Consider the following 23,746-nt stretch of genomic DNA (forward strand, 5'->3'; position numbering starts at 1 on the left):
GGGATGTTGGGTAGCTGGTGTGGGTCTGTGTGCGGGTAGAAGTGACCTGCCTGCTATTCCTCTCTGCCTGTTCAGCAAAACAGCGTTCGCCTTTAAAGCGCAATGTCATCCTACACCAACACCACAATATACTGGTTTTGATGCTGACCAGCACATCAGCTTCCACTGCTGCTGACCAAAACAAAACATAGGCCTGTCTGGTGAGCAGCTGTGCTGGATTTTCTAGCAGGGTGGTCTCCCTTCAAGATACAAGTCTATCTGAAACGAAGGTAAAGCAGCAGGTCGTTTATTCTGGTCCATCCTTCTGTACCTGGTGGTCTGTTCTTCTCCACACAGTGTTCACTAAAGCCGTGACAGCTGAACTGAGCACAGATCAGGCGCCACTGACTCTGCTGCCTTGCTAAGCCACATAACGACGCTGTTCAAAGTGCACTGGCAGGGACCACTATCAGAGCACGGCTCAGCGAGCGCCACCAGCCCGGGGGGCGGTGAGAGGGGAGTGCACACCTCATTTCCGTTTGCCCTCGGCCACATCCGATCAACCTGCACGCTGAAGCCTCTCCTGCGGAGCTGATGGAGGCAGAAATCACGCAGCTCTCTCCGCAGCCCGAGGACGCCCACCCCAGCATAGCGGACTACAGGAAACTCACCCACCTGCACTGCATGAACGGAGGGTACCAGCTGCTCATTCTCCCCGACGGAGCAGTGGGAGGAACCAGGGATGAGAACGACCCCCACAGTAAGATAAGATAAACCCTCCAAGACCAGCCGCTCACCTGTGAAATGTGCTTTAGTGTGATACAGTGCCACAGGTTAGCTGTTAGCAGTGAACACTGGCTAAAGTACTGCACTGCCCTGCACTGCAAAGTGCTAATAAGGGCGATACAGCTAATATCTCTCACTATGAGGTTGTTTTAATAATGAATATTAGATTATTCAGCATATTCGTGGACATATTTAGTCACACCAAATCATTTAATCCACAATAATGTCACTCCCCGATCCATACAGTCCATACATGGAAACTTAAAGGGGAATTCCACCGATTTTTTCGAAATTTCTGAATAATTCTTTCCTTGAGATGTAAACAGAGTGGTCTAGGGTGAAATGGTTCACAGATTTCTTTACAGTAGTGGTGATAGGAACCAGGCGTCGCCATGTCTACAACACATAAACTGACCGCCCACTTTATTAGGGCCGCCCACTGTCTATTTTATCAGCTCCACTTACTATATAGGAGCACTTTGTAGTTCTACAATTGCAGACTGTAGTCCATCTGTTTCTCTGCATACTTTGTTAGCCCCCTTTTGCCCTGTTCTTCAATAGAACACCAACAGGACCACCACAGAGCAGGTATGGGTGGTGGATCATTCTCAGCACTGATGTGGTGGTGGTGGTGGTGTGTTAGTGTGTGTTGTGCTGGTCTGAGTGGATCAGACACAGCAGTGCTGCTGGAGATTTTAAACACCTCAGTGTCACTGCTGGACTGAGAATAGTTCACCAACCAAAGACAACCAGCCAACGGCGTCCTCTGACCACTGACGAAGGACTAGAGCACATGCGTCAGGCTCCAGTCCTTGCAGTCCAAAACACTGCAAACGTCAGCACACTGCCTCATTAAATACACCTGATTCAGCTGAATTCAGAGCGTTAGATGAGGGTTTAACACTAATCTCTGCAGCACTTTGGCGTGGAAAGTCCCCAGTTCAGCATGCCTGGACTAGAGCATGACTAACACAAACTGTGCAGCAGCAGATGAGCTATCATCTCTGACTGATCTCTACATCTACATGGTCGACCAACAAGGTAGGAGTGTCTAATAGAGTGAAAAGTGAGTGGACACAGTGTTTAAAAACTCCAGCAGCACTGCTGTGTCTGATCCACTCATACCAGCTCAACACACACTAACACACCACCACCAGTGTTAGTGTTGCTGCAGTGCTGAGAATGATCCACCACCCAACTAAGACCTGCACTGTGGGGGTCTTGTCCACTGAAGAACAGGGTAAAGGGGGCTAACAAAGTACGCAGAGAAACAGATGGTCTACAGTCTGTAATTGTAGAACTATAAAGTGCACCTATATAGCAAGTGGAGCCGATCAAATGGACAGTGAGTGTAGAAACAAGGAGGTGTACTTCATGAAGTGTCTGGTTGGTGTATATAGGCATTTTATTTATTATCCAAAAGCATCAGTGAACCTGCGCATGTCTTATGAGTTTTGTATGTAATGTTAATGATGGTAAAATAATGGAAAATCTTTCTGGGGAGCTATTTTGCCTCACAACGCTCTGCACTTACCCCTCTGCCACAAATGGATCACGATAAATAGTTTACCAAGACGTTTTAGGCCAAAACATCACAAAAGTATTGTGAAACAATACTGTGATGGAGCTTTTAGAGGCTGTGAACTCTTCAGACTTCAGAACTCTTCAATCCGGTCACCACCACTCTGAACAATTCTGACTCAGTACTTTTCCCTAGAGTGGAGCAGTTCACACCAAACCACTCTGAATGACTTTGATTACAAACACATCTTATAACCTGTAAGTTATATGGACACTCCTTATATTCTTGTAAGTGTGAATGAGTGGAGCTAAACTGCTGTAGACCATATAGGTGGACATATGTGACGCCATCCAAATTCAATCCAAAACAGGCTGTTTTTTTAGCTGACTTTCCATGGACTGTATGGAATGGAGAGTCAACTGTACATTTTAGCACTAACAGAGTTTATATACTACATCAAACTAGTATATAGTTTCATAAGCTGAAGCTGAATAATCGATGTTATTTTTTTGTTCTGTTATTTCTGTGTTTGTCTTTTTAAAAGGTGTATTGCGGATTAAAGCTGTGAGTCCTGGAGTGGTGGTCATTGAGGGAATAGAGGCTGGACGTTTCCTCTCTATGAGTGAGGATGGCACACTGTATGGCTCAGTGAGTGGAGTATCTACTACATAGAGTAACCACTTTACCACTGTAACAGACGCTTTATCGCCTGTCTTTATCGTCTGTCTGCATTTGCAGTTGTCAGTAACAGATGAAAGTTACTTCTTGGAGAAAATAGAGGAGAACCACTACAACACGTACCGCTCACAGAAGCATGGCCCAAACTGGTACGTGGGAATAAAAAAGAATGGAAAACCGAAAAACGGCTCCAGGACTCACATCGGACAGAAGGCCATTTTCTTCCTCCCTCGACAGCTGGCCCAAACGAAAGACTGAGGCCCGACACTCACTGGCTAATGAGTAGCAGTGCCAGTACAGGGTTTACTGTACAAGTACATGAACCCAGCTAACTTCAGTCTCGCAACACACACAGAGCACTTCACTTACTACACTTACAGCATTCCAAAGGCATGTGGACACCGTCTTTAGTGCAGTTTCTCCTTGATCATATTAACATTGTCGTTCCAAAACTTTTAAGGCGTATTTATTATCAAACCTCAGACTGAAATAGCGAGCTATTACAGACAGACACATGATATGCTGCTTACAGAATTGTGAATGTATGCCAAGCTAAACCTCACTGAAAATGATTTACTTGTATTTACTGTGATGGGGAGAAAGTTTTTACCTCTATTTTAACTCCAGTTTACACACGTTTAAGTCTTTGTTCTTATAAACCTGCACTGTTGTTCCAGACTTGATGAAATATAATAAACCCTCTCTATAGACTGATATCATTTTTGTGATGTTTTGCTATCTATTATAAATTATTAGGGGTGAAAAAGTACAGAAAAACTGCAAGTGCAAGTACAGGTACTGTGTCAAAACCTTATTCAATTAAAAGTGTAGAAAAATACTTGAATGAAAAAGTATCTACCTTTAAACTTTAAGTACATAAAACTCCAGTAAATAAAATTTCAGTATATAAAATAAAACGTAAATGTTTAAAGTGGTACAGCAACTAATGAGTCCTTACACAAAGATAAATTAGCGTAGTTATGGGCAGTTTCATTTTACAATTATATGAATTTGATTGAACGGTTTAATTAAAATGCATAGGAACTCAACTGTCAAAAAACCTGAGAGAACTGGGTCTTTGAGTTTTCCAGTATGTATTTTGAAGATCTAAATGAAAATATACAGAGTAAAAAGTATGTTTTCTTTAAAACTAAAAGTATTTAGTTTCAATAATACCTAGTAAAGTACAAATCTTACAAAGTAATACTTAGTAGTAACAAAAATACTTAAGCTGGTAAAGGATTATGAAGTACAGTTAAGTATTTCCCATCCCTGTGAAGTATTTACTTAGTTATGTAATTACAAATGTACTTAATACTTATTATTCTAGCGTATATACAAATAACACAGAACCTTTAAATCAGAAATGCATGAGAACTGTTCTGAACGAATAACTGAGCAAGACTCATATAGCTGCATGAGAGGAAACATCTGCAGACCATGTACTGCACATTTACACTGGTGGTAAAAGTGTAAAGGAAATAATTGGCATCAGTTTATGTCTTGAAACTTATATTCAAGAGGCTTGTACAATGAGCAAATACACCAAAACATAAAGGAGTTCCTTCCCAGAGAACCACAAACCATGTAAGCTCACTATAGAAGCAATCTTTATTAAAAGTTACTTTGCACAAGTGTAAACATACAAATCACAATATATCACATTGTGCAGAGCTATTTCATTAACATGCCGTTCACTAAAACCTTTATTAAGAAAAATCAACGAGTCAGTGGTTTAACTACAGCTACTTTGGCATCTTGAACTGCTGTTCAACACAGATCACTGAAGAGATAAATTTACATGTTCAGGTGTTTCACTGCATGCTAAATCAGACTGCATGACACTGAAACGCTTTGCATCTTGTCCTGATTTTTTGGTCCTAATAATAGTAATAATAATAATCATAATATTAATAATCATAATAACAGCAAAAGCTTTGTTTATATAATCACACCCATTAGAGAAAGACTTACCATTCAGATTTTTGCATAAGGCCTAATATTTCCCTGACTTTAAAATTGGCTGTTTCTCTACCTTCAATGTATCGTCAAAGTGCATGTGTAAGTAACAACTGATATTGTCTGGTTCCTAATACATCTACTCTTTGTATTTCACACAAAAAAAAAACGTTTGGTTACAATACTTACTCACAAAGTAAAACTAAAATTTCCCCAGCACTATTTATGAGAAAAACTAACAGGCCCATTGCATCACCCAAGATATCAGCTGGGTAAACTATGAATTTTGCAAGGAATTAAGTGTCTTAATTTATGACTGATCATTATGACGTTTGGTGTGTGCTACTTAAGAAATATTAGCAGAAGACAATGCATTAATGTTGCCATGGTAGATTGCACTGAATATTAGTTGCTGATAAATACATGATCAGAGGACTATTAACATCCTTGTAAATGTACAGAAACGTACCTAAACGTTTAATCATTTAATAGCAGTGTGTAGACTTTTAAAGCGGCCATATTCTTCTTTGCTCTGCTTTTTTAAGTCCTGAAGATTTGAAGCTTGAGTTTTGCCATTTTGTTCATGATGTAATAGTCCTGAGGTGCAAATTCTGTACAGAAACAGAGCATCTGATTAAAAGAGAGCAATTAAGAGATAAATCACTGTAAGTCTGCAGGGAAATCAGGGAATTCCACCGACTTTTCAAATCTGCTCCAAAATTCAGTCGTAAATATGTAAACAAAGTCATTCAGAGCTGTTCTATGTACTCACTTGTTCTAGAACTTAGCACATCAGAATTGTTCACAGTGGTGGTGAGAGGAACCAAACGCCTGAAGCACGTAATGCCTCTAAAAGCTACCTAACAGAAAGTTATTATACGAAATGGTTATCAATAAACTGCATGATGCCTGAAACATTGTTTTGGGATGAAATTCTGGTCTTCCATTCGTGGTGGAGAGATACACGCATGGAGTTCTAAAAATAGTACCCAGAGAAAACTTAATTTTATTCAGATTTACCACCATTTTACCATCATCAACATTACACATAAAAACTCACGTGTAGGCTCACTGGTCATTTTGGATAGTAAATAAAATGGCCATATTTGTTATGTAAACATGGTGATCCCTGGTTCCCATCAGCACCACTGTAAAGAAATCTGAGTCACATCAAACCCCTTTTTGAATGACTTTGTTTACATCTCAGTGACTGAATTACATACACACTTTGAAAAACTGGTGGAATTCCCTCTTAAATCCAGTGTCCAGTTAAGTAGCTATTCGACTGTCATTTGAGAAAGTAATTCAAAATATAATTATAAAATATCCATCCATACATACAGTTTTACAAATACATACAGTACCATGCAGAAATCTTAGGCACCTGAACAAACTGTTTAGAACAATTTATCATGGGTTTATCTTGATAACTGTATAACTAATAACTAATATAATACAAATATAATGCAAAATAATTCACAACAAATATTAATGCAGTAAAAAGTAACAAGAATTTCTTGTTTTCAAAAAAAGTACCCAATATCTTGACATCTACAGCTGGACCCCAACTGGCCAATAAATCTGATTCTGATTCTTAAAGGAAAGATTTAGAAATGGTTAAAAAAAACAGTGACTTAAATAAAATCACTACTTGTTTTATTAATGTTTGTAGTTACTCTAATATTAGTGTTTTATGACCCAAAAAAAAATCTTACTGCCCAGGTAGATGTCTTGTTTTTTAATATCATTTTATCTGGTGCTTAAGACTTTTGCACAGTACAGTATAAATATTTTCCTTTTTTTTTTTAAACCACGTAATGTCATAAATTTTTACAATTTTTTTATAAATTTAAAATTTTACCTTTAATAGATAAAAAGCACTCTGGTCCGAGGAAGAGTGGAGAAGGAATGATCGGCCATGTTGCGCACTCTTGAGTAATTAACAAATCCTCTGAAGAACAGCAGGAACCCTGTTTAGAAAAAAGATTAACGCTTAGTATTGCCCCCTACATCTACGCCTGATCTGGACAGAAAGGATAAAAAGAATTTCTTCCCAATTAATGTACATTTACAAACACATACATACCTACGACAAGAAAAACCCACCACAGCCAGTACTGCCCATCGAAATATCCAGGAAAGTATGTGGAAAACTGTTTTAATACAAATAAACAAAATAAGTTACTCATAATACAATTACAAGGCTTAAAATGTATTTCAAATAATGCAACATAATGCACACAATGTACACGAATCTACAGCTTTACATCTCTCATCGAATCAATGATATATTCAAAAAAGTCTTCTTTAAGGACAAGCTCTATCGGACACTGACAAAAATCCCATTCTACCTCCATTCTACCTAATGAGAAATTGTAGCACACGGCTCAAAATCATAAAAAAGTATAATTTTATTTATACCCATAAAAACAATATGACCTTTTACACCTATATAAAATAAACATTTCAAATTACGCAATAAATGTAAATATTTTTTCACTACAGGTTCTCCTCAGGGTGAACGGGATTTTTGCCAACGATCTGTCAAGCTTGTCCATCCTCACAGCAGTAAGAACAGATTTATGGCCGTAGCATGGAAAGGTCAATTTTAATGCGATCTGCCAATTACCACCGCTATTCTGGACCACATTTCTCAAAACTTTGGACCAGTTCCTGTTACACAGTAGACACAATTGATTTAAAAAGGATATTCACTCTACCATGTAATGGTGATCATTACACTTTGTAGGAATACAATAGGATCATATATTGTCTGATGAATTGAGACAAGCCTTCCTATATACTAAAAAAGGACAAACTCCAAGAATAAATTCTTCAAATGTGTAATAATCTTACCCTGACAATCAGGACCCACTTAACCAAGGACAGCCCAAACCCAGAGACGGCTCCATAGCGCCCTGCTGCCGAAGTAGTAAGGCAGAAGGACAAGAAGAAGCCAATCCAGTTGAAAAGAAAAGCCACTGGAAATAAAAGATCACAATGGATCATCCATTTGCCTGCTGATATCAATCTTTAAAAACTCCTTGAGCAACAGAATTATTCATTTCTATTCGGGCTGTGAAATGTACTTGACTATGTTGGTTTAAAAATATTCCTTTTAATTTTACCTTCTCAATGAACCAGCAACAATTAGCTGACAGTGGAATATAATGCATATGTCAAATTCTCTTATGGTTCTCTCTTACAGTAGGACAAAAGCCTGATGAATAAATCCATGCATATGCATTTTTCACCACAGAGTTATAAATATTTTTATTAAGTACTTCTAAAGGCTTTTATCCCACAAAATATGTCAAATTTTGAATCCCTGAAAGGCTCTGCCTGCTCTGTTATCATTTAGATAATTACATTTTTATTGGTTGGCCCTTTTCAAAAACTGATTACTTGATTACACACCAAGGTAATCTGTAGATTTCTCAATTTCTAACGTAACAGCCAAACTTATTATGACTGATTATGAGGTATCAGGTATAAACACAGTATTCAGACTCTTACTGAAAAATGTCAGCATGAATATGCCATCGTTCCCGACTCGCAGTTGGTCAACATCGTCAAAGTCCTCTCTGGAAACAAAATCCTCGTCCTGTCAGGGAACAGGGTTTGAAAGGATTATACGTGAGTGTGAAAAGGTCTCTGGCACAAAAGCGGTTACATAAAAACAGAGATAATACATCCTCACCCTTGGTGTCACAAGAGGAACAGAGGACTCAGCCTTGGTCCGCTCTGCCTCGTCATATGATGGTAAAGACGTGGCAACATTGTATGAAGGGGGTTTGGGGTAATTCCCCTCTTCTTTGTAATCAAAGAAAGCTGTAACAGTAAAGATAACATCAGTTGATCTCAACAGCATCTGATGGTCGAAGGCTAAAGCTGTTAAAGTAAGTATATGTGTAAAATACTGATAATCAAATTAAACGTTTCACAACTTTCCCGACAGACATGTCCAAACTAATCTAAAAATTGGCATTGCCAACAGAATTCAACAGGCTGGAGCAGCCATACATGAGCAAAAGGTCAACAGGCCCAACACCAAGTGTCAACTAGAGGGCTATAGAAAGCCCCCCAGCACTGGGCTGTGGAGCAGTGAAGCTGTGTTCTTTGGAGTAATGGAGCTCCTTTGGGAAGAGTTTGTTATCCAGAACTAATCATCCAACATCAGTACCTGAACTTACTACTGCTCTTGTGGCTGAAAACAATCAAACCCTCACAGCAATGTTCCAACATCTGGTGTCCAGCCTTCTCAGAAGAGTAGAGGCTGTTACAGTAACAAAGGAGGAGGTTTCCCAGAAGTAGATTAGGCCTAGTCTCCAACTAAACTGCAGAGTCACTGGTGAATCCTCATTGTATATTCTTTTAAGTCTTGGATTAGGCTTAATGTGGCTCTGGGATGCTGGCCCACAGTATAACAGACATAAAAGGACAGCACTAAGCCTTGATTCGTACTGTGAAACTGGCAAAAACTGCTACTTGTGTCACTGTGTTGACGTGGGTGTCTGGCTTTTACCTGAATCTTCCGCAATGCTGTTGTATGGTGGGGGAGCATCACTTGACTCCTGGGGCACCTCAGGTGTCTCCTCCTCATTGGTCAACTGCAAATGAAACAACAGAAAACACCATGCTGAAAATAGACCTTCCACATTCTTTAAGAAAAACGTCCCACAAAACCAGCAGCGTTTCGTAATTCAGCCAACCAATGTGACACTTAAACGGCACAGAAAATACTGCACATTTTACTCAGTACAGCACACACAGCAGACAATGGTGAGTTTAAAGGCCATTATTACTCAATGTTTTAAGCATAAAAGAAGATAAAATGTGTACATTTTATTTAATATCATTTATAACCTTTTTCTGAGAAAACCGTCATAGACGAGAATCAGATTAACTTCATCTCAAGGTAAGAGATAACTTAGCCGCTCTACCCAAACTTTGTCATTTTAGCTCGTTTTTTACAGCGGTGATTCACTTCGAGGCAAACTGAAGTTCCAAAGCACGTCAGCATTAATTTTCACCTTTATTCATGTAAGGTAAATTAAGGGGAATCCGCGCAGTAAAGCTAGCATTACAGTCTGTAGCAGAGAGAAACAACACCGGCAGTTTCTCTTTCTCTCTCTCTGAAACTGACTACTGCTGGGCGAGGCTGCACACCAAACGTGAATCACATTTTCCCAACGTATTTTTCAAGCTGTTGAACGGTAAATTAGTCCTCTCTAACTCTCTCTCAGTTCTTTTACCGAAATGGCGATTATTGCCTTTTACACATCACCGTCAGGATATCTGATTCCATCACTCTATCGCCCAGACCTCCTTCAAACGTTGTTTGGGGGTAGTGAGATCGCTTAAACACCACATTCCTTTACAGCGGGGCTAACAACCAAAATTATTAAAAGGGCCCACAAACTATAAACTACATATATTTTGTATTTTAATTTTTTTCCCCTGAGGTTCAATCAGACATTGGCATGATTTTACACACACACACACACACACACACACACACACACACACACACACAATATGTATATATTTCATCTTTACATGACTATTTTCCAACATTTCTTAATCCCTTAGATTTAAACAGGCAGATATTGTTACTGTTCCTTTAAGACTGATTTATATTTTTTTTCAGTATATCGCTGTTGTCGGAAGAAAACCTTGTATCTCCAAAATGATAACTTTACAGGAGAAGGAACCCCGCCCAAGTCATTTTTGATTTCTTTTGGTCTATTCTTCATGAAATTTACACACAATGTGCAACAGGTCTTATCAGATGATGTCAAAAACTGAAAAACACCAAAAACGGAGATACAATATTTTCTTCCAACAGCACCGATATGTAAATTATCACTGTTGTGATTCTCATTCAAAAACCAGTTTGGGCTGAAACTTTTGCTGTTTACTGTAAAGTAAATGGGCGGGGCTAAACTGCTGCAGGCTGAACAGTAGTAAGTACATGTGGTGGTTTTCATGACATCACAAAAACAATTCATTCAAATGAGCAGCTAATATGAACATTTCCATACTGAATACCCCGCTGTGATCTCAGGGAGCTGAGAGTATTTAAAGGGCCCATTTTTATATAAAAGATAGGGACAAGATTAGGGACAAGATTAATTGTCAAAGAGAGCTGATGCAGTGTGTTTTTACACACTGCATAAACCCCTTACTGAAAAAAGGACGTTTTTCCATCAGATGGACCCTTTAAAGACCCTAACCTTGACTACCTGCCATTACAGTATAGAGTATTTACCATGAATACTCACACTTCATTTTAGTCACATTTGTTTTGTGCTTATTTACCAAAAAGCTACACTCTTAAAAAAAAAAGATGGTTCTTCAGAAAGCTGTATACGGTTCTAAATAGAACATTTTTTGACAAAGGGTTCTTCTATTGCTAGAGGAACCCTTTTTTGGTATTATATTGAACCGTATACAACACATTCTCCATCTTTCTAAAGAACCTTTTCACCATGCAAAGAACACTTATGCGTGTGAATGGTTCTAATATTTTATATCCATTGCCTTTGCTAAAGAACCCTTGAAGAACCATTTTAGGAGTGTAGTAGTACTGGATAGTAGGCAAGAAGAAAAGCAGACAAGCAGTTAGCTGGATTTGTATAACCAGGCCTAAGAGTAACACTGAAGCGACTGTCTCAAAAACCCTGCACTTCCGCCTGCTAACAGTCAATCCTTACGGTTTTCGTTACCACTGTATGGAAACGTTACGTATCAAATAAAAACAAACGGATTAACTCGTCAAAGAAAGCCGCGGATGTTGTAAAGCGAAACAGTAAAACGTTAGCTAAACAGCTAGCTAATTAGCTTGCTATGTGTCACGAAGCCTAAGTCAGCTTCTTTTTCGAATTTTCCGTTCCACCTTAAATGGTGCGGGAGTTACATTCTGCCGTCTGAGGCCCCATAATGGAACTGCGGCACCATTTAAGGTGGAACGGGAAAATTCGAACGACAAGCTGGCGAGTAGAAAGCCAACTTCAGCCTCGTCTAGGTGTCGATGTCAGTCAGTGGAAATACAGACTAATACGTGTCCTCATAAGCTCATTTAGTGTAAAGTAACGTTATAATGCTCTGTTTAACAAAACGACACCTTGTCTTGCTTCTCAATCGGGACACTTTAATCAAATCTACTAAGACAAACAAGCTAAGCTAACTAGCTCGCCGAGTTGGCCCTTACCTGTCGATATCCGTTTCTTTGCTCAGCCATCCTCTGGTACGTCTTGGCCGACCACTCAATTCATATGAGTATTTAGCTAGAACAGCTCTCTAAGTAAGCAGCCGTGTAGTGTTGTACCTCCGCGGTCCGGGTTTAATGTGTTTTTCTCCGTTTAGAGAGCCGCCGCTGCCGCTGTGTTGTGCTTAAGTGGAGCTAAAGCCCTGTAGCCATGGCCCCACTGCTCATGCTCAGTCTGCTCCTCTCCCTTCAGCCACCCAGGCCAGCTCACTCAGCGCCTTTACAACTCGGTACAAAGATTAAACCCGGGGTTATTACATAACCCATACACCTAGACTGCACACTCGGTTCTTCAAGGGTCTCTTAGTAAAGGCAATGATTCTGTTTAGAACCATGAGAACTATATAGAACCATTTGCGTGCTCTAATGTTTTTCTGCATGGTGAAATGGTGCTTTAGGTTGATGCAGTATGTGTTGTATATGGTTCTATAGACATAGAACAGAGGTGCTCAATCCTGGTCCTGGAGATCTACCACCCTGCAGGGTTTAGCTTTAACCCTAATCTAGAACACCTGATCCACGTACTGAAGGCCTACAGGGGTATCTGAATATTAGAGCCATGTGTGTTGGATATGAATTCTCCAGTGTGGTAGATCTCCAGGACCAGGATTGGGCACCCCTGTAATATATATAGACCATTTCTAATAATGGTTCTACACAGGACCAGAAAGGGTTCTGCTGTTGTTACAATGTCAAGTAGACTCTGAGTGATTAATCATTTGTATATCGAAATTTTAATTTCCAAAAAGGCAAGAGCTGCAGTTTTTATCATGGAATGCATTATTATTAAATTAATAACAGTAGTAATAGTATAAATTTTAAACCTAATAACACAGAGCTTGTGAACTGCCTGTGGATGAGTTAGATCTATCAGAAGCAACTAATCACAAAGAGATGGTTCTTCAAGGGTTCTTTAATAAAGAAAATGGTTCTATGAAGAACCATGAACCCTCAAAGAACACTTTGCATGATTAAAGGGTTCTTTGCATCGTGAAAGGATTCTTTAAATTGGTGGAGAATGTGCTGTATATGGTTCTATATAGAGCCTTTCTTAAAAGTTTGACGAGTTCTTCTATGGTTACAAGCTTTATGATCAAGCAAAGGGTTCTTTGAGTGTTCATGGTTCTATATAGAACCATTTTCTTTCCTAAAGAACTCTTGAAGAACTATCTTTTTTAAGAGTGAAATTTTGTATATGTGACATCACAACCATCACAACTTACAGGTAGTCTGACACACTGAGTGTGCAAACTTCATGTCAGTAAAAAGTGGGTACTCTGGCCTTCTTGGCCAAAAAAACAGGCCTGAAAATTCATTTATAGAAAATAATTGCAAAGCGGAATATTGATTTAGAAAGAATCACAATCAGATATTTTCCCCAAATCGTTCAGCCCTAATGACAAGCTTGTGACAATAGTAGAACCCTTTTGGTGCTACATAGAACCCTTTTCAAAAAGGTCCTATCTAGAGCTCACATACAGCACATTCTCCATTTAAGCGTGACATGTTTAAACACATTAACCATTTAAGAAATGGATCTATGTATAGATCTGTGTTGTATTACATTATATTATCAGTTGTTCGACCACTGTGGTGGGATAATAACTCATAAATAAGTTCTAATTCAAGTATAAAGTGTATCCTGATTTACTCAACAACAGTTCCTCATTCTAAACTGATGAGCAGTGGAGTTTAAAGGGGGATTCCACTTACGTTTCAACTTTTCTGCATAACTAAACGGTTCAGATGTAATCAAAGTCATTCAGAGTGGTTTGGTGTGAAATGCTCCGTTCTAGAGAAACTTACTGAGTCAGAATTGTCCACAGTGGTGGTGATGGGAACCAGACGTCTGAAAAGTTTAATGCCTTTAAAAACTCTGTCACAGAAAGTTATTACATTCAGTAATTAAGAATACAGTGCCTGGTGCCTTTATGATAGATTTGAGAGGAGATTTTGTTCTTAAATGTATTTTTTTTCACCCTTCAAGGTGGAGACGTACGCAAGGTGTTTTGAGGCAGATAGTCATGAAAGAAAACTTACATTTTTAGATTTATCACAATTTTTCCAGTATTACATGTAAAACCTCAAATGACATGTGGGTTTACTGGTCATTTTAGATAGTAAATAAAGTGACTATATTTGTGTTGTACACATCACAACCCCAGGTTCCTGTCTAGAATGGAGAATTTCATGTCAAACCACTCTGAATGACTTTGTTTACATCTCAGCAATTATTTGATTTATTTATTATTTTTAAATTCTCTTTTTTTAGATAGATAGATACTTTCTTAATCCCAAAGGAAATTTAGCAGCCAGTAGCTATCACACAACACAGGACAGTAATAGTAATAAGGGTGAAAACAATATAACAGAAAAAATAAATATAAAAATCCTATCTACAGGCATATATACAACTAGAAAAATACAAAAATCTGGAATAATATCTATAACCTGAGATGATATTAGTATCATTTTTGCCAGTAAAATGAAATATCTGGTTTCTTAAAACATATCTGTATATACCTACATTCTACAAAAAACATCTTAGGCCAAAATTTATCATCAAAGTAAGGCTGAAACACTGATCTTATCTTGAGATAAGATTTATCATGAATATAAAATTATATTGATATTTTTAAGGGGACAGACAAAGGCATTTTAGTTTTAAAAACTAGGAAAAAAGTTATAAAATAATAGATTATTTTGTAGTCACTACTAGGACATGCTGTTTTTAATTTACAACATAACTAAAAATCTATACAGCAAAATAAAAAAAGGAATGATCACAGTTTTTATTGATTCATTTTGGAATATAACAAAAAATACATATTTGTCATTGTCCTGTAGTTAATTCTGTTGAAATTATTTTCATGGCTTCAAATTTTTGGGACAGCAGTTGGCACTGCAATGGTAGAATTTTTGCTGTAATCTAACAATATTAATAAATCAATACCATCACCATTTCTAAATATATACTATATATATATATATATATATATATATATATATATATATATATATAAAATAAATGATGATGGTATCGATTTATTAGCACACATTTATTTATTTATTTATTTATTTATTTTCCCATGTCTTGTAGTTTAGGGAAAGAGCTGCCCTGTAGATCTGAAATCAAGTACAAATGTGGAACAGTTCAGGCAATGAGGGAAGCAGTTATGCTGACTAAAGTCTCACCATTCTGATGAGTCTAGATAAAATACAAGCCAACAGTAGTTTCTTTTTTCCAAACTGAGCTGATGTTACAAACATTCTGTCATAAATAATCTGGTTGTCAGTTGAAATGAAATGAATTATAGAACTGAATAGCTTGTTTCAGGATGTGTACTTTTTGAATGTGGGAACAGGGAACTGACTTTAACCCAGTGAGGCACAAGTGACCCCGGCCTCTATCTGTGAGTGTCAGATTCAAAGAAAACCACAGAAGCTCTCTCACCAACTCACTTTGTTTGAGTAACCACAGAAATAAAATAAAAACTTTCCCATAAGGATGTTCAGTCGACCCAATGACAAAACAAAGAGTTTAATGAGACGAGGGAAAGAAGGTTACTCATTCACAAACCACACTACATATTAACACTCGGTGTTAATGCACATAGTTGTAACATTTAACAGCATTTGGTGTCCAAACTGTTAGGAATTAAATTCAAATTCCATTAACATTTTTTTTCACTTATTTGAATCATTTAAAACTTTTACATTGTTGTCACTGGGAGGGGCATTAGAAATGATCTTTTACTCCACAGTATTTTTTTTTTATTAAAATGTAGTATTTTAAATACAAAATAGAATGTAAAACTCTTAATCAAGGACAAAAGAGAGAACTGGTCATTTCAACCAGCCTTTCTGATGTGATCTTTGAGATAAAATGCCAAACCATCTTCCATCTTCCTCATTTCAGCATCTGAAACTATGGTTCCTCCACCAGCTTATTGTGAACGTGCATCATTCCTGTAGAATAAATATAAAGAATAAGATATAAAACACAGCTGGATCTTGTTTCTAGTCTTAGCTCATTACGTTAACCAACAAAAACAGCTTATAATTTCAAACAGTGTAATGTGCAGCCCAAAGGTGTTCTTCTATCACCCATTCTATCACACTTTATTTTGTGACCAGAGGCATATTATCTGTGGAAAAACTGACCACCCCAGAACCCACAACGAGGCCTGGACTAAAAACGTTTGCTTTGGTGTACAATTTCTGTGCAATAAGTGCTGTAACTAAGTGCATATTGTCATAGAGTGCATATAACATAGAGATGTTATGACTGAATTTTGCACCCATAATAAGTATTAAGAAGCCTTCTTCACCTCTGCTCCTTCTCCCCCTCCAAACAGTGCAGTCCACACCATCACTAGATTTGAATGCACCAATATGGGAATTTTGGGCTGATGCTTCATATGCAGTATTTTTCAATGTACATTCCGATGCTGATACATAAACATGTATAAAATGTAGAAATTGATACTAAATGCACCTGGATTAACATTATGGAGAAATGTAACGCTCTTCACAGGTTACCAGATTTCAGCTGCAGCAAAAAAAAAAATTGCACCATGTAAAATGTGAATTAACAGTATGAATTACTACTTTTAAAGCTACAAGCCACCAGTATATTAATATCTGCTTTAGAATATAAAAGAAAATTTAGTTAGATATGCAAATATACAGCCGTCTGCCCAATAAGCTTTGGGATAGGCTCCAGCACTCAGAAGGATAAGCGGCTTAGAAAATGTGTGTTTGTGTTGCACAGGCCATGTTGTATGTTTCCTTTTTCATTTTAATTTTTGTTAAATTCAACAAATAAACAAAAAATTTTGCATTTAACGTACAAAAGTGTGTTCACTATAGAGGATGTGTTAACATATTTTCACTTAGAAAATCAACAGAAGTTCATTTGACTGTGGCGGCCAAACTGTTTACATTTTTTACAGAGGGAGGGCCAAATAAGCTGGTTTTACCTTTTACCACATTTACCACAGTGTCAGAACAAGCTGCGTAAATTTTCAGAGTAATTAATGCTGATGTAAAAAATGTTACAGAAGCATATAAACACAATGTTTTAAGGACAAAGCAGTAGAAGCAGCAAGTTTTAACCAGTGAAATAACCAAGGAAACTTAAATAACGTGATGGAGTGACTGTACATACTGAGACCACTCTCTCCTTGTCACATCAGCACGCAGCTCCATTCTCTATGTTTTTTTTACTTTAGTTAACTAACTACTATTTTATTGTATTATCACTAATTTGACATGCTATCAAGTACGGTATACACAGTGTATACACCCATAAGGGTGACATGAACACTTGTGATTGGTGGACTATACCACAGTGCAGATCCAAGAGCACTTTATTTACATTTAGAGTGAGACCCTACCAGACAGTTTAACGTTAGTACCACCGGACAATAGAGCTCAAAGAGACAAGAGACTGTCTGCTCCAAAACTGGAAACCTGGCAACCCTAATCATAAGTGAAGTTAAGTTAATAAAGTGCAGACATTTTAGCACAGTAATCTATCAGTCTTCTAAATGTTTCACTGTTTTGGTGTACAACTGCGTCGTCAAATGTTTCAACAATTATCTACCGATTCCAATATCATCATTCTGATGCACCCCTAAAAATTACTAACCATGGATGATAGAAAAGCATTGAAACATGAAAAGCAACTTTATTACGAAGTACAGTTGGAAGGCTATGTCTTTTTCCACATATAGTTCATATTTTAACAAAAAATAGGAAGCCAGTCATGGAGACTGTATTTGGAGAGGGCCCAGAAACCTGTGAAATGCCCCTGATGGTGACCTAAGGTCTTCAGAGACATCTAAAACATTTGTGCATCAGAGAGCTCAACAGGAATCAGTAGACATCAACATTGACTCCCTGGCTCAACACTGGACACATCAGCCTGAGCATTACCTTTAAAGTATTTAACCGTCTTGACCCGCAGCTCTTGGGTTGCGTCCTCATCACACACAAACACAGTCTGAGGGTGCTGCTGGAACGCTGAGACGGTCCACATGTGGTTCACACCTTCCTCTATGGCCTTATACAGGGCAAACGCTTTGTGTGCACCTGTGATGAGGATCATCACCTACATACATACAAACAGATATAGAGTCACTTGAGACAGAGAAAAGAGTTTGACAACAGAAAAGAGGCATTCAAAGCCTCTTTTGTAAAACACAGAAATATTCAGGACAGCCTGAAGAACAATACAAATGTGACTGTGGCTCTTATGATTGTGTCCACAGAAGTTTTGACCAGCAACAGAAATCACTGACCTAAGGGTGGGCAATATGTCCTTTTCTATGGAAGGCCATTGCCACCAGGTAAAGGAGAAAAGCAGTAGGTCAAAATATTGATATCTTGAAATATTGCCTTATTTTCTTAGCATATTGACTCTTTTGACATAACAGGACAACATTTCAGGAAAGTTATTCATTAATAAGAGATACAAAGTGAATATTTTGAGAAATAGGTCGTTATGAGTGATTTTGAGATACTACGTCATTAATTTGAGAGAGTAAGCCTGTATTTTTAGATAATACATCAATATTTTGACATTCTACCGCAACAAAGGAGGAAAAACATAGACATTTTTTTGTACTCGAGCTGGTGGGAATAGGCATCCATACATTTTCCTAATATTTAATAGTCTAAAACACGTCTACAACACTGGACATCTGTATATATTATAAAAAAGACAGATAAATCCATTATACAGAGTCTATAAACAAGAACAATCTGTGTATACTAACTGTATAAACAATATAATAAAAAGTAGCTGATTGGATTTTTTTTTTTTAGATTTTTTGTCTTACATTTTACAATTTTTTGTCAAACCTCAGAAAAAAGATGTGTCTTGACACAGACCATGTTTTGTGAAAATGTCTCCAAGTATCATGTTTTCATATTGTATTTCGGCTACACACGTGAGCGCATTAGCAAAGTACTTAAATAACTGAGCTGGTATTGGAGACATTACCTCTTGTTCATGATTCAAAACAATATTTTCAAAACAAATATTTGACATAACAAAAACTAACAACATTAACGTGTGTCTGTTTACCTCCCGGGCGTCCATCACTGTACCGACGCCTACAGTGAGAGCCATGGTAGGAACTTTGGACAGATCTCCGTCAAAGAAACGAGCGTTGGCCAGGATAGTGTCCATAGCCAAGGTCTTCACCCGGGTTCGGGACACGAGACTCGAGCCAGGCTCATTGAAAGCGATGTGACCATCAGGTCCAATACCTGCAACAGCAGCAGAACCATGAATGTGTTATCTTAGAGCAGTAATTCTTGGGATTGGCCGGACAGCGCCACTCGCCTTAGTGTCGCCTTTGGCTAAATGACAGAAGGTCAGAGATCACTCAGCAATCTTACCGCCAACGAAGAGATCAATTCCACCCGCAGCTTTAATCTTATCCTCAAAGCTCTGACATTCTTGCTGCAGGTCTGGAGCATTGCCGTCCAGTATGTGCGCATTCTCGGCCCGGATGTCGATGTGCTTGAAGAAGTTATTCCACATGAAGGAGTGATAACTTTCAGGGTGATCTCTAGGCAATCCTACACAGAGATTGCACATATGGCTTTAGATACAAGGAGGGGGGACAATGTGGCAAAATACTTGGAGACTTTGTTATGATACATGATGAGTATCTTGAGTGTTGTACCAGCAAAACAGTACAGCCACATGTAAAACCACTAAAACTATATATACAATGATTATGTACTGCGTTACTAACTTCAATCAAATTAAAAACAGGACCAATTAGACTCTGTTGGACTGATCAAGCTTGGATCTCCCAACAATAGGACAACATCTTGGATAGCTACATTACTTGGAATCCCCCTTCTGAATCTCTTCTAAATGACACATTAGCCTTCTGTGCTCTTCACATGGCCCCATCCTACATGTTTCTTGTGTTTTCAGAGGTCAGTTTATGACATCAGTGTGGTTTTATGTGTCATAATTCATTTTTAAGTGACCGTTTTCAAACCTCTCTCTATCCCATAGAATTAAACAGGCTGGTTTTGTTACTGTGCCCTTAAGACTGACATGTTTAAATGAGCTTTGTTTTGATTGGCCTTGGCCCTGTATTGCCTTATTTAAAAGCAGTCCAAGCTGAAACACTCCTTGTAACTTCAGTATTAATGGGCAGAGCTAAACTGCTGTTGGTTTTCATGGCATTATGAAAACCTCAAAATTCAAAACAGGCTACTATAAGCTACAATAAATGGTGCAACAAGAGGAGACGCACTGTCCCAAATCTCCAAAAGATGAAGTACATACCCACATACTCATCCATATTGAATGTCTTCACATACTGGAAAGATATTTCCCCCTTCTTGTAATACTCAATCAGTTTTTTATAGCAGCCGAGTGGAGTGCTCCCTAACAAGCAGCAAAGGACAAAGACAGAACAAAACGTGTGTCAGCAGAACGGCTGAAGTGTTTAAACACACTCTTAACAAAGATGGTTCTTCAAGGGTTCTTTAGTAAAGGGAATGGTCCTATTTACAGCCATGAGTACCATATATATTTAATTATTTATGTACATATATTTAGAACCTTGAGTATAAATGTTTTTCTTTTATGGCACCAAAAAGGGTTCTGCTATTGTTACAATGTCAAGCTTGTAACAGTAGAAGAACCTTTTTAGGTGCCATATAGAAACATTTTCAAAAAGGTTCTACACACTCTTAAAAATGATGTAGCTTAGAGGGTTATTTAGGAAGGAAAATGGTTCTATATAGAACCATGAACGCTCTGCATGATTAAAGCGTTCTTTGTATCATTAAATAGTTCTTCTTCAAATTGATGGAGAACGTGTTGTATATGATTCTGTATAGAACCTTTTTGAAAACGATTCTAAATAGCAACAAAAAGGGTTTTGCTATTATTACGATGCCAAGCCTGTAACAATAGAAGAAACTTTTATGTGCTATATAGAACCATTTTCAAAAAGGTTCTATACACTCTCAAAAATGATGGTACTTCAAGGGTTCTTTTGTAAAGAAAATGGTTCGATACAGAACCATAAATACTCACAGAACCCTGTGCATGATTAAAGGGTTCTTTGCATCATTAAATAGTTCTTCTTCAAATTGATGGAGAATGTGTTGTATATGGTTCTACATAGCACCAAAAAAGGTTATTCTATTGTAACGATGTCAATCTTGTAACAACCGAAGAACCCTTTTTGGTGCTATATAGAACCCTTTTCAAAAAAGGTTCTTTATAGAACCATCTACAGCACATTCTCCATCAGTGTGAAGAACACTTTCAGAATGCAAACAACCCTTAAATCATGCAAAGGGTTCTTTGAGTGTTCATGGTTCTATATAGAACCATTTTCTTTACCAGAGAACCCTTGAAGAACCATCATTTTTAAAGTGTGGAATCATATAACGTTACAACACATTCTCCATCAATCTGAAGAACCACTTCACCATGCAGAGAACCCTTTAAGCCTGAGGTGCGGTTGCAGGGCAGGTGTACTGGAGTGTGCGGAGTACCTGTTGGGAGGCCCAAAGTGAAGAACCTGTCGGGTCCAGGTTTAAAGCGGATGATCTTGTTTCTGATGTACTTGGCTGCCCACTCACTGGCTGCGTCGTAGTCGCTGAGGATGATCAGTTTCATCGCTGTCACGTTATTTCGGGGTTTTAGTGGAGAGACTATGATCAGAGCAGCGCCACGAAAACAGAAGAGGGCTGAGACACAGAGCAGCCTCAGACAGACTTTAGCCTCATAAAGTGGCTGAGAGTAGCAGGAAGAGGCTTTATCAGCGGTGGGAGGACCCGGAGCAGGAAAAAGTGCTTATTGTTGAAAACACGAGCAAAGGAAACGAACAGCGCGAAGAAGTCGTACAATAATATGGCCATTTTTAATCATACAGACATTTATTGATGATGTGCTTCACCAGACTCTGTATTAAATGTGTTGTGACTGCACTGTAACTTGTACTGGCGGTTCACAAGATCTAATCACATGATGAGCAGAGACTGAATGAAGCACTGAATCAGCTGACCTGCAGGCGTTTCCCACCTCCCGCAGGAAGAGACGGACAGGGAGAAAGAGAAGCGTGTGACTGCAGGCAGAGCTGTTTAAGGGGAGCCTGACCACTTCCCATTTCTCCCGCTAGAGCAAAAACACGACTGCTGAACGCCAGAGGGCGCCCGCGAGCGAGGCCTCAGTGAATGGGGGAGAATGGAGCTAAAAATGAAAAGTTAAAACAGATTTTAACCACTTGTCCGGGACCTTTCTGTAAATTTGGAAAGAAGAAGGATGTATTTCACTAAAAAAGCAAAGAAATACTGCCTGTATTTTCCCATTTTTTTTCCAGCAAACAGGTTTTGGGCAGGAGAAGGCTAGCCTTGCTGCTACTGAGTGCTGATTGGTAGGTGAGCGGAGCAGCTCATTGGCTGAGTGAAGCTGTTCACACTGCTGCTGCACTTCAACACAAATCAGCTCTGTCCAAAACCACATACCACACTAATGACTGGGCTTCTATTAGTGGTGAACTACACTGATCAGGCATAACATTATGACCACCTCCTTGTTTCTACGCTCATTGTCCATTTTATCAGCTCCACTTACTATATAGGTGCACTTTGTAGTTCTACAATTACAGACTGTAGTCCATCTGTTTCTCTGCATACTTTGTTAGCCCCCTTTTACCCTGTTCTTCAGTGGTCAGGACCCCTTACGGAGCCTCACAGAGCAGGTACTATGTGGGTGGGGGATCATTCTCAGCACTGCAGTAACACTGACGTGGTGGTGGTGTGTTAGTGTGTGTTGTGCTGGTATGAGTGGATCAGACACAGCAGTGCTGCTTTTCACAATATAGTACACTATTTGGGGGTTCTGCAATTTTGTAGTAGTGTCCCGAAAACATCCAGTGAACTCAAACAATCCCACAATGCACCACAATGAGTAGTGTATAAACAATGTACCCTAGTGGATAGAATAGACCCATAATGCACTGCGTCCTCTCTTCAGACCTGTTACAGATGTGAGTCAGCTCTTCTGATGTGTACAGCCAGACTCAGTGGTTACAGTGGACTGGTGGCATGACATTTATTGTGCTTAAGCGACGGAATCTGCTGTTGCACAGTAATGAACAGACCCACATGATGCAGTGTCTGAAATCGTTTACTATCATCACCAATTCTGTTCTCTATAATAGCATTTTATACAGAGTTTTGAGTGGTCATAGTGATTAGCAGACCATTTCAGACACAGCACATGTTCAGTGGGAAAGCAGCGTGAAGTGGTTTGTGTTCACTGATGTCATGAACGTACATGAGGCACTGTTATAAAGTTCTATTACTGGAGATCAAAAGCCTAAAAATATAACAGCGGTGTTAAAATGTTTTATGGTGTTCTGTGTTCAGGAAATGAATGTGTTCTATATAAAAATGTTTAAGCATTTACAAACTGTGATTTTGCTTAAATGCTCCATATTAACCCATTCATTTTGGACTCGCTTAGGAGCGCCCTCTAGTGTCTGACAAACCTGAAG

At 38.5% G+C, this 23,746-nt stretch overlaps 3 protein-coding genes across 3 annotated transcripts; 1 reads left to right on the forward strand and 2 right to left on the reverse strand.

Moving 5' to 3' along the window:
- The first annotated feature begins 461 nt into the window (after positions 1–461).
- On the forward strand, positions 462–3,682 carry fgf1a (fibroblast growth factor 1a). Its single transcript, XM_036575617.1, has 3 exons — positions 462–739; positions 2,832–2,935; positions 3,026–3,682. The coding sequence occupies exons 1-3, from the start codon at positions 574–576 to the stop codon at positions 3,221–3,223; spliced, it is 468 nt and encodes a 155-aa protein (XP_036431510.1). The 5' UTR covers positions 462–573; the 3' UTR covers positions 3,224–3,682.
- An 871-nt stretch (positions 3,683–4,553) lies between these two features.
- Positions 4,554–12,398, reverse strand: ndfip1 (Nedd4 family interacting protein 1). The gene is made up of 8 exons (XM_036575616.1): positions 12,138–12,398; positions 9,450–9,534; positions 8,625–8,755; positions 8,441–8,528; positions 7,781–7,905; positions 7,011–7,077; positions 6,786–6,894; positions 4,554–5,535 (listed from the first exon to the last, which is right to left on the reverse strand). The coding sequence occupies exons 1-7, from the start codon at positions 12,165–12,167 to the stop codon at positions 6,788–6,790; spliced, it is 633 nt and encodes a 210-aa protein (XP_036431509.1). The 5' UTR covers positions 12,168–12,398; the 3' UTR covers positions 4,554–5,535; positions 6,786–6,787.
- A 3,323-nt stretch (positions 12,399–15,721) lies between these two features.
- gnpda1 (glucosamine-6-phosphate deaminase 1) lies at positions 15,722–22,019 on the reverse strand. Its single transcript, XM_036575434.1, has 6 exons — positions 21,741–22,019; positions 20,515–20,616; positions 19,605–19,787; positions 19,288–19,472; positions 18,135–18,309; positions 15,722–16,163 (listed from the first exon to the last, which is right to left on the reverse strand). The coding sequence occupies exons 1-6, from the start codon at positions 21,862–21,864 to the stop codon at positions 16,123–16,125; spliced, it is 810 nt and encodes a 269-aa protein (XP_036431327.1). The 5' UTR covers positions 21,865–22,019; the 3' UTR covers positions 15,722–16,122.
- Positions 22,020–23,746: the final 1,727 nt, after the last annotated feature.

Source organism: Colossoma macropomum, unplaced genomic scaffold (genome assembly GCF_904425465.1).
Source record: "Colossoma macropomum unplaced genomic scaffold, Colossoma_macropomum, whole genome shotgun sequence".
NCBI lineage: Eukaryota > Metazoa > Chordata > Actinopteri > Characiformes > Serrasalmidae > Colossoma > Colossoma macropomum.

Coding starts and splice junctions, on each gene's coding strand:
- ndfip1 (XM_036575616.1), bottom strand. CDS start 12,167: ATGGCTGAGCAAAGAAACGGATATCGACAG. Junction 8,756..9,449: donor CAGCATTGCGGAAGATTCAG/GTAAAAGCCAGA, acceptor TTACTGTTACAG/CTTTCTTTGATTACAAAGAA. Junction 7,906..8,440: donor ATTCATGCTGACATTTTTCA/GTAAGAGTCTGA, acceptor TTTTATTTCCAG/TGGCTTTTCTTTTCAACTGG.
- fgf1a (XM_036575617.1), top strand. CDS start 574: ATGGAGGCAGAAATCACGCAGCTCTCTCCGCAGCCCGAGGACGCCCAC. Junction 740..2,831: donor GGATGAGAACGACCCCCACA/GTAAGATAAGAT, acceptor TCTTTTTAAAAG/GTGTATTGCGGATTAAAGCT. Junction 2,936..3,025: donor ATGGCACACTGTATGGCTCA/GTGAGTGGAGTA, acceptor CTGCATTTGCAG/TTGTCAGTAACAGATGAAAG.
- gnpda1 (XM_036575434.1), bottom strand. CDS start 21,864: ATGAAACTGATCATCCTCAGCGACTACGACGCAGCCAGTGAGTGGGCA. Junction 19,788..20,514: donor CAATATGGATGAGTATGTGG/GTATGTACTTCA, acceptor ATCTCTGTGTAG/GATTGCCTAGAGATCACCCT. Junction 18,310..19,287: donor CAGTGATGGACGCCCGGGAG/GTAAACAGACAC, acceptor GTATGTATGTAG/GTGATGATCCTCATCACAGG.